The 11,545-nt window shown below is 37.6% G+C and overlaps 1 protein-coding gene across 1 annotated transcript in view; it reads right to left on the bottom strand.

The window, feature by feature from the left end:
* The window catches only part of LOC101862601 (laminin subunit alpha-1), a 199,808-nt gene that overhangs the window by 11,332 nt on the left and 176,931 nt on the right, over positions 1 to 11,545 (bottom strand). Inside the window, exons 50-57 of the mRNA XM_035971361.1 lie at positions 6,832 to 6,959; positions 6,099 to 6,255; positions 5,526 to 5,653; positions 4,965 to 5,130; positions 4,088 to 4,235; positions 2,811 to 2,943; positions 2,039 to 2,156; positions 1,135 to 1,287 (exon numbers count right to left, since the gene is read on the bottom strand). Coding sequence (XP_035827254.1) covers positions 1,135 to 1,287; positions 2,039 to 2,156; positions 2,811 to 2,943; positions 4,088 to 4,235; positions 4,965 to 5,130; positions 5,526 to 5,653; positions 6,099 to 6,255; positions 6,832 to 6,959 — 1,131 coding nt within the window. The remainder of the gene's footprint in view (positions 1 to 1,134; positions 1,288 to 2,038; positions 2,157 to 2,810; positions 2,944 to 4,087; positions 4,236 to 4,964; positions 5,131 to 5,525; positions 5,654 to 6,098; positions 6,256 to 6,831; positions 6,960 to 11,545) is intronic.

The raw sequence follows: 11,545 nt of genomic DNA, 5'->3' as shown, positions 1-11,545 counted from the left end.
ATTTGAAGAGCTGTCTTGATTACTTAACAAACTAAATAATAATATTTGTGCCACAACGCAGAGGAATCAGGTGCTCACCACTTCTTGGGTATATGGAATTATTGATATTATCCTAAAGCTTGTTCATTTGCTAAGATAAAAATTGCCTAGCGGGCAGAAAAATGTCAATTTCTTCAGTTTAATTATTTTGACGACTGCCTGATTTCACCATGATGCCTCACATTTACTTTGTGAGAGCAGAATGCCCTGACAGCAGAGTCACAGCCAAATACAGAAGACCCAAGTTTAATTCCTATGAAATAGAATAGTTTTATTGAATCATCTCCATCACTCTGCTAATAGGTAGCCTACCTAAAACAGCCTCAGTTCACTCTCACAGGCTTAGTAAAAGCGACAAAACCTCTTTATTAATATATTAAAAGTATGTACAGTGGAGTCCGCTTAAGACAAACACAGACAGTCAGAAAACAGTGGTAAACTGAAAGTAAATAAAATCCCAAATTTTTCTTTCCTATTTGCACAACCTCTCTTTCAGTTTCAGTGGACTTCTGTATTTATGTAAAACATTTGTCACAAGAAACCTTTGTCATTCCAAAGTTAAAGATTCGGCTTTTATGGCTGCCTGCCAGGGAATTCAATTGGACCATACCCAGAACTGAAGTAATTCTGATCATCATGAACAATTAGGGGTAAAACTAAAAACCTAAGAAGCCACAGACACTACAATTTCGTATTTTAAAAAAAAGATTATACAGGTAAACTATGCACTGGCAGTTGAAAAACTTACAATTAAATACCTTGGCAAATTTTGTAGAAAAACTAATGAAGAAGAAAGAAAAACCCACTGTCAAATTAGCTCTGAAATTAGTAAGGATTTGTTCCATCACATCAGACAACAGTGCTAGGGCTATACTGGCCTTCAGTCCATGTTCTCTGAAGATGGCAAATATGGGTTAGATAGGAAATATATTTTCAACAACTTCTTTTTTTCCTTCTGTCTGTTCCTATCTACAGAAAGCTGAATTGTCTCAAAGGTAATACTGAACAAAGTTAGAAAAATTCACTATTTCGACAAATATAAAGGGGGGTATGTTCCCTAAAATAAAGGGGGGGGGGGGGAGGGGTGTTTCATACCTCTCCTGGAATGTCTCTGGCAATAAGAATCACAGCATCCTTCTCTTTTGTGACAAAAGTCAAAGAGATATCATTTTTCTGTTTGTTGAATCCAATGTACTCGCTTTTAAGAGTCAGATAGCCATCTCCTCTAAAGCCAACAGTGTGGATGCCCTGGGAAATAACAAAATAGAATATAGTTGATTTATGGAATGTAGGACAAAACTAAAGTAGGTGCTAATTTTGCAAAACATTTTTTTTTCAAATATCCACACATATCCTGTACTGATACATTTAGATTGCTGAGAATACACTATTAAACAGGAAAATACTGACACTGAGAAAAACAGCATTAAAAAAGGAAACAAAGTAATAACAAACTGTTTGTGAAAAAACATACAAACTTAAACTTTAAAAGACCTATGAATGGAACAAGTTCACCCATTCAAAAGAGCAACATTAACTTTTCATCAGAAATGAAGTCAGCGAAATGAGTCTGCCTTCTGCTGATATTCTCAGTTACCACTTCAGTTTCTATCCAATATTCCTTGTAATAAACACACAGGGGGTGTGACTCACAAACAGGAAATAAAGCCTTCAATTCTAAAAACATTTCAGTAGAAAAGCTTCATGCAGTCAAATATTCATCTCATTTCTCACTGCTAGTGGCAACAGTTTTCTTATCAAATAAACAGAGAGACTCCTGAACAGTGCCAGAATGTCACAGCTTATCCTACTGCCTCCAAAATAGCACAAAAACATCACGTACATGAAGCCCAAGACAAATACCCCCTGGTCTGTCTAAAATCCCAGGTCTGTAATCTGCACTAGTATGACCTTTGAAACAACAACAAGAGCAAAAACAGTAACACTAGTGACTCCTTATCTATACTGTTTTTAAACTTATATTTGTAAAGCTACTTACATTCTCCCGACAGCCTGAGCTGGTCTGCACATTGACAAAAACACTTGTATCATCCTCTGGGGGTAAGGAGCCAAATGTCAGACCCTTCATGCAGCCATAGAAGAATCTGGTCTGAGTTCTGAAAAAAACAAAAAGAAAAGAAAAAAGAGTTTACAATTAGAGAATTAAAACAGACCACTCTTGTGTGACAGGCTACTACTGTATTCTGAACACTATAAAAGATACTTTTTTCTTCAGATTCAACTGTTATGCCCTTTCATCCTAAGGGTCTTACAGCTGCTCAGGATATGGACTCGCACCACAGGCATACAATATCCTTGTACACTTAGTGAGCATGCATAAGTGCCTGTGTCTTTAGTTTGGTTTTAGTATGAATTTTACGGCACTTTCAACACAATAAGGTCAGAGAAGTGCCAAAGATTAGAGGTGTCAGAAGAGAGTAACAAACACAAAAAAGACGGAGGAGAGATCAGCATGATAGATGTTTTATAGGAAGGAAGGAGCAAACCACACTAGAGCCCCCGCCAACCACCCACATCAATGAGTTGATAAGTGTATGTGCGTGGGTGTGGACAGTGCCATTGTATAGGCATACACGGGTAGACAAGGTGTCTGTGGGTGTCTGCAGGTGAGCACAAATGTGTGAATGCGTCTACTTAGAGAACCAAAACAAGATCCTTTTCGTAGTATTCAGACATCAAAAAAATATTCAAGGGGGCAGTAAGGAAAAAACATCAATAAAATCTGGACACTTCTACAGAAAGGTACATACAAGCCTTGGAACTTGCTCAAGGAGAATGTGGTGGGCAGGCCACCGTAGTACATAGGGGCTCCCTGCAGGTCCAGACCACTGTTGGGGCCTGAGGCTGACATCGGGATCTTCTCTGAGTTCACAATGAGCACAGCTGAAAAAACAAAAATGGTGAAATTTCAATATTTACCACCCCTAACAACACAGTTAGATTATTTAAGAGGCGTCGCCTCCGAGTTAAATGTCCATTTTTGAAAGGACCAAGCCAAATGGGAAATTTGTATAAAGTGCCTTTCCCAAGGACACAACGTTGGATCGGAGCACAGCCGTAACGAGGGAACAAAAATATATGATTAAACTCACTGAAGGCCAACATTCTCTTAAAAATGAGAAGCTTCCTTTAAGGTTTAGTTTGATTAGTTTTAGAAGTGTTTTATGTCACTTGCAACACAAATAGGTCGTATAAGTGCCGAAGATTAGAGGTGTTACCAGAGAGTAACATACAGGAATAGGAGGAGAGATAAAGACAATAGATGTTTTACTGGAAAGAAGGAGTGCCCGCCAACCACCCACCTTCCTTTAGCAACACAAGGCATAAGTTATCCAGCTACATTCAAAATAGGACAACTTTAAGTATAACAGGACACACTGCAAGTGAAGGACTCCATTAAAAACCCAGCTAAACGACAACATTTTGAAAGAAGATTTTGTCCCTTCTCCAAGCTGCCTCCAAGCCTCACATGAAAAATTCCTGGGGGGGTTTTTGTGCCAACAGTCAAGACCCCAAATCAAGTTTTCACAAAGCTGTTTCTGGTATTTTTCTGTTCTACATCTGTTTGGGGCAACCAAATTCAGGGTATATTACAAATGCTATAGATAATGAGCGCATAAATGCTTATTGATGAACAATCACTTACGAGAGGGCAAATTTCTGGATGCAACTACTCACTTGTAGGTAATGAAGACATTTGCTGCCTCCTGAACAATAATGGTTTATTCACTGCTATTCCAACATTGGTGTTTTTACTCTATTAAACAACTCTATGGCAAACATTGTGGGGCTCATCACACTACAATCAAACAACAAGTTTGATTCCAAAGTAAGGAAAACATTTTATCAAACGTCTCCATTTTCTGCCGCAACATATTCCACTTAGTTTGGGGATGCACTGACAGGTGAGATCTAAAGGTACCCATCACCCTGTTCTAAAGAAAATTAGTTGTTCAAGTGAGGGTAATCATATACAAAAATAGAAGGAAAAAAACCGAAGAAAAGCTGACGCCACTAAGAGATTTACCCTGCAATTTTTTCCGATCAAACGTGACTTTGGTCCACTGGTTACTGTTGTATGTGTTGGCTGTGATTCCAGAACCTTTGCTGTTGCCACCCATGTTGAACTTGACCTGCACTCGGCCGTTGACCAGCTCAATGGAACAGAAGTCACCCTAGTAGATAACATAATTCAAGACCATAAGATTATAAGGCTTCAAAGATTTTTTATTTTTAATTCACTGTACTCTGACCCTGATAATATTAAATATGTTTGACATCTGTTGTGCTTGAACTCTTACTATATCCAAATAATATTCCTGAGTAGATCATCATTTCAAAACGAATTTTATTCAACCGGTCTCATTTTCAACAAGCAATCCTGTGATAGGTAGCAAAACACTACTGTCTTAGAAAAAAAATGGGAATAGATAACTTTGTAAGAGACACTATTCCAATACATAATAATAATAGATAGCATTTGTATAGCGCAGATTCACGCTCAACAGCAAGCTTTACAATCTATATTATTAGCCTGCCTCAGAAGACTGACAGCATTCTGAAATAATCTCAACTTCCTGGAAAGTATACAGTTCAAGCTGCCATTTATAAGCACTAGAACACTAACATACCGAACAAGATCTTTCGTTGTCTATGGCCGGGAACCCATTTCCGGATGAAGTGAGGAAAATTTGAGTAAAGTGCCTTTCCCAAGGACACAACATCGGGCCTGTGGCTCCAACCCCGAACTTGTAACCTCGCGATTACGAATCTAGTAGCCTAACCACTAGACTACCGATGTCAAATGCCCTAAATTCATTGTGTCCCAGTGGCAGCTCAAAGCAGAACATCATAACCTGTGATGTTTTAAAAAGTTTGTCAAAAGAAAAATATCACAACTTTACCAGTTCCTCATTGCCCACAAAAAAGATGGTGGAGTTCTCCCAGAAAGTTTTGAACTCCAACTCCACTTTGGTGCGAGAAGATGAGTAGCCTCCAAGGACCTCAAAGCGGGCAAACCCTCGCCCATTGAAAACATAGGTCTTGCCATCGCCAAGCTCCACCAGCGGTCTGGTACAGACAAGATACAGAGAGAAAGTCGTAATTTTAGTACTTTTGACAACTGAAGTAAAGAAAAAAGCCACAATTTTAGTATTTCTGACTACTGATGCAATAATAGGAAGTCATTTATCAGTTTCTGTTTGGTAAAAGTTTTACTTCACTCCCATTTGCTAGGTCATATGAGCATGTGGGACCAAGTTGGTTGCTTATAATGGTCTGAAAAGAAGTAGCAAAGTGAAACATTTGTATACTTGAAAAACTTCATTTTATGCACATTGCGATGAAGAAAAAATAAGAGGTAGGGGCCTACTCTCCTCCAGACTCTTTAAAATCAAAGCATGCTTATAAATAGCACTGCTTGTAACAAGTTGTAGAAAAGTGAATCTAAAAACAATCCCACTTACATCTGTTTGCAAGCTGTGCAATGTTCAGGCTCATTTGTTTTGAAGTTGTAGACTCCCAGCTTACTGTTGTCGATGGACACTTCTCCAAGGCAGCCCACAAAGTTTTCCCGAGTAATTCCAGCTGGGATCTGCCAACACAGAGATAAAGTTCTTTATTAATTACTATAATAGAACCACAACTACAAGGATAGTGTTTACTTCAACTCAAGAGATTTTGAGACTGTATTAGGCTTTACCACATATTTTTCCATATAAAAAATGGGGAATTGCTTTCTCAGACATTTTTGGGCAATATCGCTATGATTCTGCTAAAACCAAATTTTTTTTCAATGTGTAGACATACTGTCAATTTTTTTACGCTTTGTTATTACAATTTAAAAAAACAACAACAAATGAAATAAAGAAAGGCAAAACATGACAGGGATTCCAGTTTAATACCAAGTCAGTATCTTATGGTTGCGGACTGTGTCTCTACAAAAGGCTGGGCCCATTCTATCAGGTTTACCAAAGCCACTGCCCACACATGAACACTAAAACAAAAATTTCAGCTAAAAAAAATGATGTACAGCTCACCGGATGAAGGTTGCTGGTGCCAGCCAAGAAGACGGAGGAATCCTCATTGAGGTTGAGCAGGGAGCAGCCTGCCCCAGCACTGGCCACTTCCTCGTTGGTCCTCTTCTCTGTGCTCTCCTCCAGGCTCCACACCTTGAGCTGACCAATGGAGCCCACTCTGAATATGGGACAAAACAATTGCAGATCTAGTTTTACTAAGAGTTTTGCAGTTGCCTAGCCTTTGTATTTGGGCTGAAACAGCTGTAGTTCTAGTTTTATTCAGAGTTTTACCGTTGCCTAACCTCTGTATTTGGGATGAAAAAGTTGTAGTTCTAGATTTTTAACACTTTGCAGTCACACAGCCAGCAGTATAAAATACCCCATTTGGTCACCCAGCCAGGAGAGCGACTGCAACAGACTTCTCGCAGGTGACCGAAACAGATAATTTTCACCGATGCGCCAAGTGACCGCAAAGTTGTAAATGAGTTTTACGGCACTTGCAACACAATTAGGTAATACAATTGTGCCGAAGAGTAGAGGTGTTACTAAAGAGTGACGTCCAAAGAAAAGGAGAAGAAACGCCCAGAAAGTTGTTAGTACATAACTGACACTCCACATTTTATGGATAGAGAGGAAAACATTTTTAAAAACTCAACAGTAATAGAGAGAAGTAAAATTTAATGGAGTTTCATAATTTCAACGGATCAGTGCTGAGAGGGTTTAAATTCAAACATAACAGAAGAAAACCACCTACCTCTTGGCCACCACTTTGTACCACTTCTGCGGCTCCAGAGACCGACCATGGGACACGGAGCCCAAGCCTTTACCAGATTCCCAGCTGAAGCGCACCTTCCCATCCTTGATTTCAGCAGCTAAAAATTCCTGCAACAACACGGACAAACAGCTCACCTTTAGTGGAGGAACATCCACAGGAAGATTATAATCTAAAAAGTTCCACAACACCAACAACAACATGCTTGGAAAAGATCGTAAAATTCATCAATAGTAATAAATAGCATTTGTATAGCGCATATTCTCGCTTGACAGAAAGCTCTATGCGCTTTACACACTAAAATTCATTGGCATAACCAGAACTTTCTTTTTCATAACGCATATCTGGAGCAAGGTATTTGACCATCTGTCTTACATAATTAATTATTAAATCACAAAGTCAAGTTCTTTACCGCCACAGACTCTCCCATCCCCCCATCCCTCATCTGCTTATTTCTTCAACACATTGTCCCCACTCAGAACTTCTATTGCCATATACACGACATATGTAAAAGGTAAGCCTGAACACAAGACAGCCATGACATATGGACTATACATATTAGTATAAGAGTAAAGAAAGCATTCCAGGTAGGACGATGAAAATAATTATAATTTCTTAACAGGTTTGAACCTCAACTTCCATGTATCCAAACAAGTTTCAAGAGTACCTCACCAGTGTCCAGCACTTCTATGGGCTTTTTTTTCTGGGCAGAGCACTACATACTCTTCTTAGGAGTGGATCTACTTTGAACAGCATAGATGCCAATGTAAAACATGCCAACAAGGAAAAATCCTTGTTCTCCATGCCTTCAAATCATTGGTTTTGATGTAGCATTGAAAACGCAACCAGTTAACGTATTTAAACAAGACACTTTATGGGCAGTAAAAGCTGATGCATATATAACTCAAAACCTCAGCTTTAGAAGTTCAAAAAGCACTTCACATGTCACAGTGAAGCAGCAGGTTACATTCATTCCCTGAAAACCTTTCCCACAGAACAACAAATGTTCAATAATTAAATAAAGCCTACGTTCCATGGAGAAAAAAATTACAACACAATCTCATAATATATAGATATCAACAAGCCAAATTTTTAAAGCCTATAATACTTCGAACAAAGCACATATTGAAGAAAGAGCTATCGATATTTTGCATGTCTGAATCATAAGAGGATTATATGTGAATAAATGTAGGTTTTTTTTTGTTTTTTATGTTAAAGTAAAGAAAAGGACAAGAAAGGATATGACATTTTGATATACAGGGTTGCATAAAATGAGTATAACGCACGAATGCAGCAGAAAGTGTAACTCTACTATGTCAGACATAGGTACAATACGAGAGCTGAAAAAAATAAATAAAAAGGACACACTACTGTATTGTGAATGCGGGCAAAAGAGTGAAAGAAATTTGAAACAAGTATCCAATATTTTTTGTGAAACAAAGAATGTATGGGTGCTAGTTTCATGGCTGATGTAATAATAATATAACCAAGAAAAGCACTGAAGCCATCACTATACTACTCAAAATACGAGGGCATTCAAAGTCTTTACCCTGCCTATGACAGAAGCAAACTGGAAGGTTGAAATTTGACATTCACAACTTTTTTACGTAATCACTCCGCAAATTGACATTCTTGTTCCATCTTTGTTTGACCTTCAAATACCCTTGAGCAAAATAGGACTTCCAATGGGACTCAGACCATCCCTCCACTGCAGGAGGCCTACAGCCTTTGAGAATTTTTTGTTCAGATAATTTGGGGGGAAAAAATGTCAGATGGTGCTATATTGGGTGACTATGAGGTGGATGTGGGAGAATTTAGTAATTTTGTAGCCACACTGCACTGCTTTCTGAGTTGCCTCCACAGCTCTGTGTGCTGGAAGATTTTCATGCAGCAACATAATTCACTTTTACAGCAGCTTCCTTCATCTTTTATCAGCCAAAGTAGATGGTAGTTTCATCAACAGCACAGAACTGAAGTCCCCAAGTGACAGTTTAGTAGTAGTATAGGGTTTTACGGCACTCGCAACTGCATAAGGTCATATGAGCGCGCGAAACACAAGTTGTTTACATTCGCAAAAGTTCACTGCACGGTTGGTTAACTATTAGACTTTAAAATGCTAAAATATTAAAATTCGGAGTAAATATATTTTCAGTTTAAAACAACAATAAAAATTTTAAATAGTACGATTTCACTAAACAATTTGCCATAAAGGCCAATGGCCTTCATAAAATTCAACATTCTGCTGGGACCAACGACGGAAAAAATGTCTTGCAATTTCTTGCATTTATAATATTTCCTTCGGATCTCTCCAAAGTCTAGACATTCGGTTAAGATGTGTCTAACGGTAAAATCTGTGTCACATCCGACACAGAACGGCTTCTCATCTCTTTGTAGGAGGTAAAGTGACAGTTTGGCCATTTATAAGTAATCTGTCATGATGACACTCTCACTGTCCCAAAGCAGGACAACATAATTCCATCCAACTTAAAGTTTGCACCTTTGCCTACTTTGGCAATAGGGATGAAGGAGTCTTCAATAAATGTATCGAAGAGAATTTTTATTAGAAAACAAAATGATGAACTCTGGTATCATCCATTTTTACAACTCAGTATAACAAACTGGGTATCTTCTGTCCTCTGTGCAACAGTCAACTCTTTCGTAGCTGTTGATCTAGTGTCAAAAGCCAAGGAAGCCACCTTGCACACTTTCTGAACATGTGAAAATAGTCGTGCAAGATCGTTTCTATAGCGTCCATGCTCATTTTTATTGCAATTGCCAACTGTTTGACAGTTAATGATCAATCCACAAACACAGGTTCTTCACTAGACCCACACTTTCGACGTAATAACGATGGTTGGATGCCCTTCTCATGGGTGGTCAAGAATGGACAATTTAAACAGTTTACTTTAGATTTACTTCTCCAACATTTTAAATTTTCATAAAAAGAGCATTTAGCAAGATAAACATTTGACTGGCCAAAAATTGTCACTGGTGACTTTCCTTACAAATAAAGAAATTTGATCAAAAAGAAATAATCTTTCCGCTTTATTTATTTTAAAAAATCATATTCAAAATCTATGTTCACTAAAAGTGCTCTCAGGTTCACATCAATATTCCGATTTCACCATTGCTCCACATGCATAATTCCTTCATCGTCAGGGAAAAGACTTAATGAACACCCCTCTTACAAGGTCTTAATAGGGCACATACAATTTTACCCTGCATGAGTGTCATTATAGAAACATTTTTGGTGAAAAGTAAGGATTTGGAGGGGGTTGGGACACATTAAGTAGACTTATGAAAGTAGCCCCTTTTGTTCAAGATAGAAAAACAAAATCATACTTAAAAAACAATGAGTTATGTCAACATCGCAATAGACTTGACTTGTTTACAAAACTAAATATTCAAATGAATATCATGTCCCATGGTAGAAGATCCCCAAATATACATGAAAAAAATAAGCGACATATCTAAGAGCAACATTCCAAACCAACACAGCATTATTCTTATGATCAGTAAAATATCAGTGTGGTGGTGAAAGGGAATCCTGATTGAGTCATTTCAAAACCACCCAATAAAGAAGCCTACCAAAAATTGAAAAGAAAAAAACCCCAGGAAAGAATGCTGATCAGTAAGATTTAAGGATGAATCTAAGGTGCTGGTTGGTTTTTAATAAACACATGTTAACAAAATCAGTCCATGATTCAGTCTGATCGTTAGCATCAAAGAAACAAACAAAAGACAAAGATCATCCATGGAGTAGTTAAAGAGCGAGATGGGAGAGATTTTAATTAGAAGAGTAGAAAGGCCCATCTTAAAATAATGTATTGCATATCGGTGAACGTCCGATGTATTCATATATTAGGCCTATAGTCTATTAAGCTAGTACAGTGTGGATGAGACCTCATCCATCTGTCCCCAGAATTGACTGATCACTTTTTCCTGAAGGTATTATTTACAAAAGAAATTTCGAACTAAAAATCAACACCATAGAGAAAAATAAACAATTTTAGTATTTTTAAATCGAACAAAATCCTTATTTCTAAGACTGAAATAAAAGAGAGAAAAATATTAAAATCTATAATAATAATACGGAAAGATAAAAACTCAGATATATTGCATAAAGAGACAGCAGTAGAGAATGAAAATTAATATGGTATGGTAGGAATTCACAGAACGCCAGCGTTGAGAGGCAGAGACATCTACTTTTTAGTGTAGTCCTAAGTAAGGCACTTTCGTTATTGTGCTAGTGATATACGTCATCAAAGCTGCAAACTTGACAAATTAACAAGAAGGTTAAATAATGAGGCAATGCAAGCAACGCTGGAATACACCCTAACCCTTGAGAAAAATACTCAACAAATTATGCCTTGAGAAAAGCATCAAACGAACATTCTACATATTAAACTATGCTCTCTCTAATTCTACAAATTAAACTATGCTCTCTCTAATTCTACAAATTAAACTATGCTTTCTCCATTCTTTATAAAAGACATGGTCTTTGAGCAGACCAAGATCAGCACTATTGGAAACCGAATGAAACAGTATAACATTTGATACTACATCATTCTCCTACTACCATTGTCACTCCAACAATGAGAACACTATAAGCAAAACCAATTGAGCTTTACTATAGCACACAATTTCTTAAAACAAGCAAGCAATAATTTGTAAATATGAGTAATACTCCATCTTT

Source organism: Aplysia californica, unplaced genomic scaffold, assembly GCF_000002075.1.
Source record: "Aplysia californica isolate F4 #8 unplaced genomic scaffold, AplCal3.0 scaffold00423, whole genome shotgun sequence".
Taxonomy (NCBI): Eukaryota; Metazoa; Mollusca; class Gastropoda; order Aplysiida; family Aplysiidae; genus Aplysia; species Aplysia californica.
This window is presented reverse-complemented; position numbering and strand designations above follow the sequence as displayed.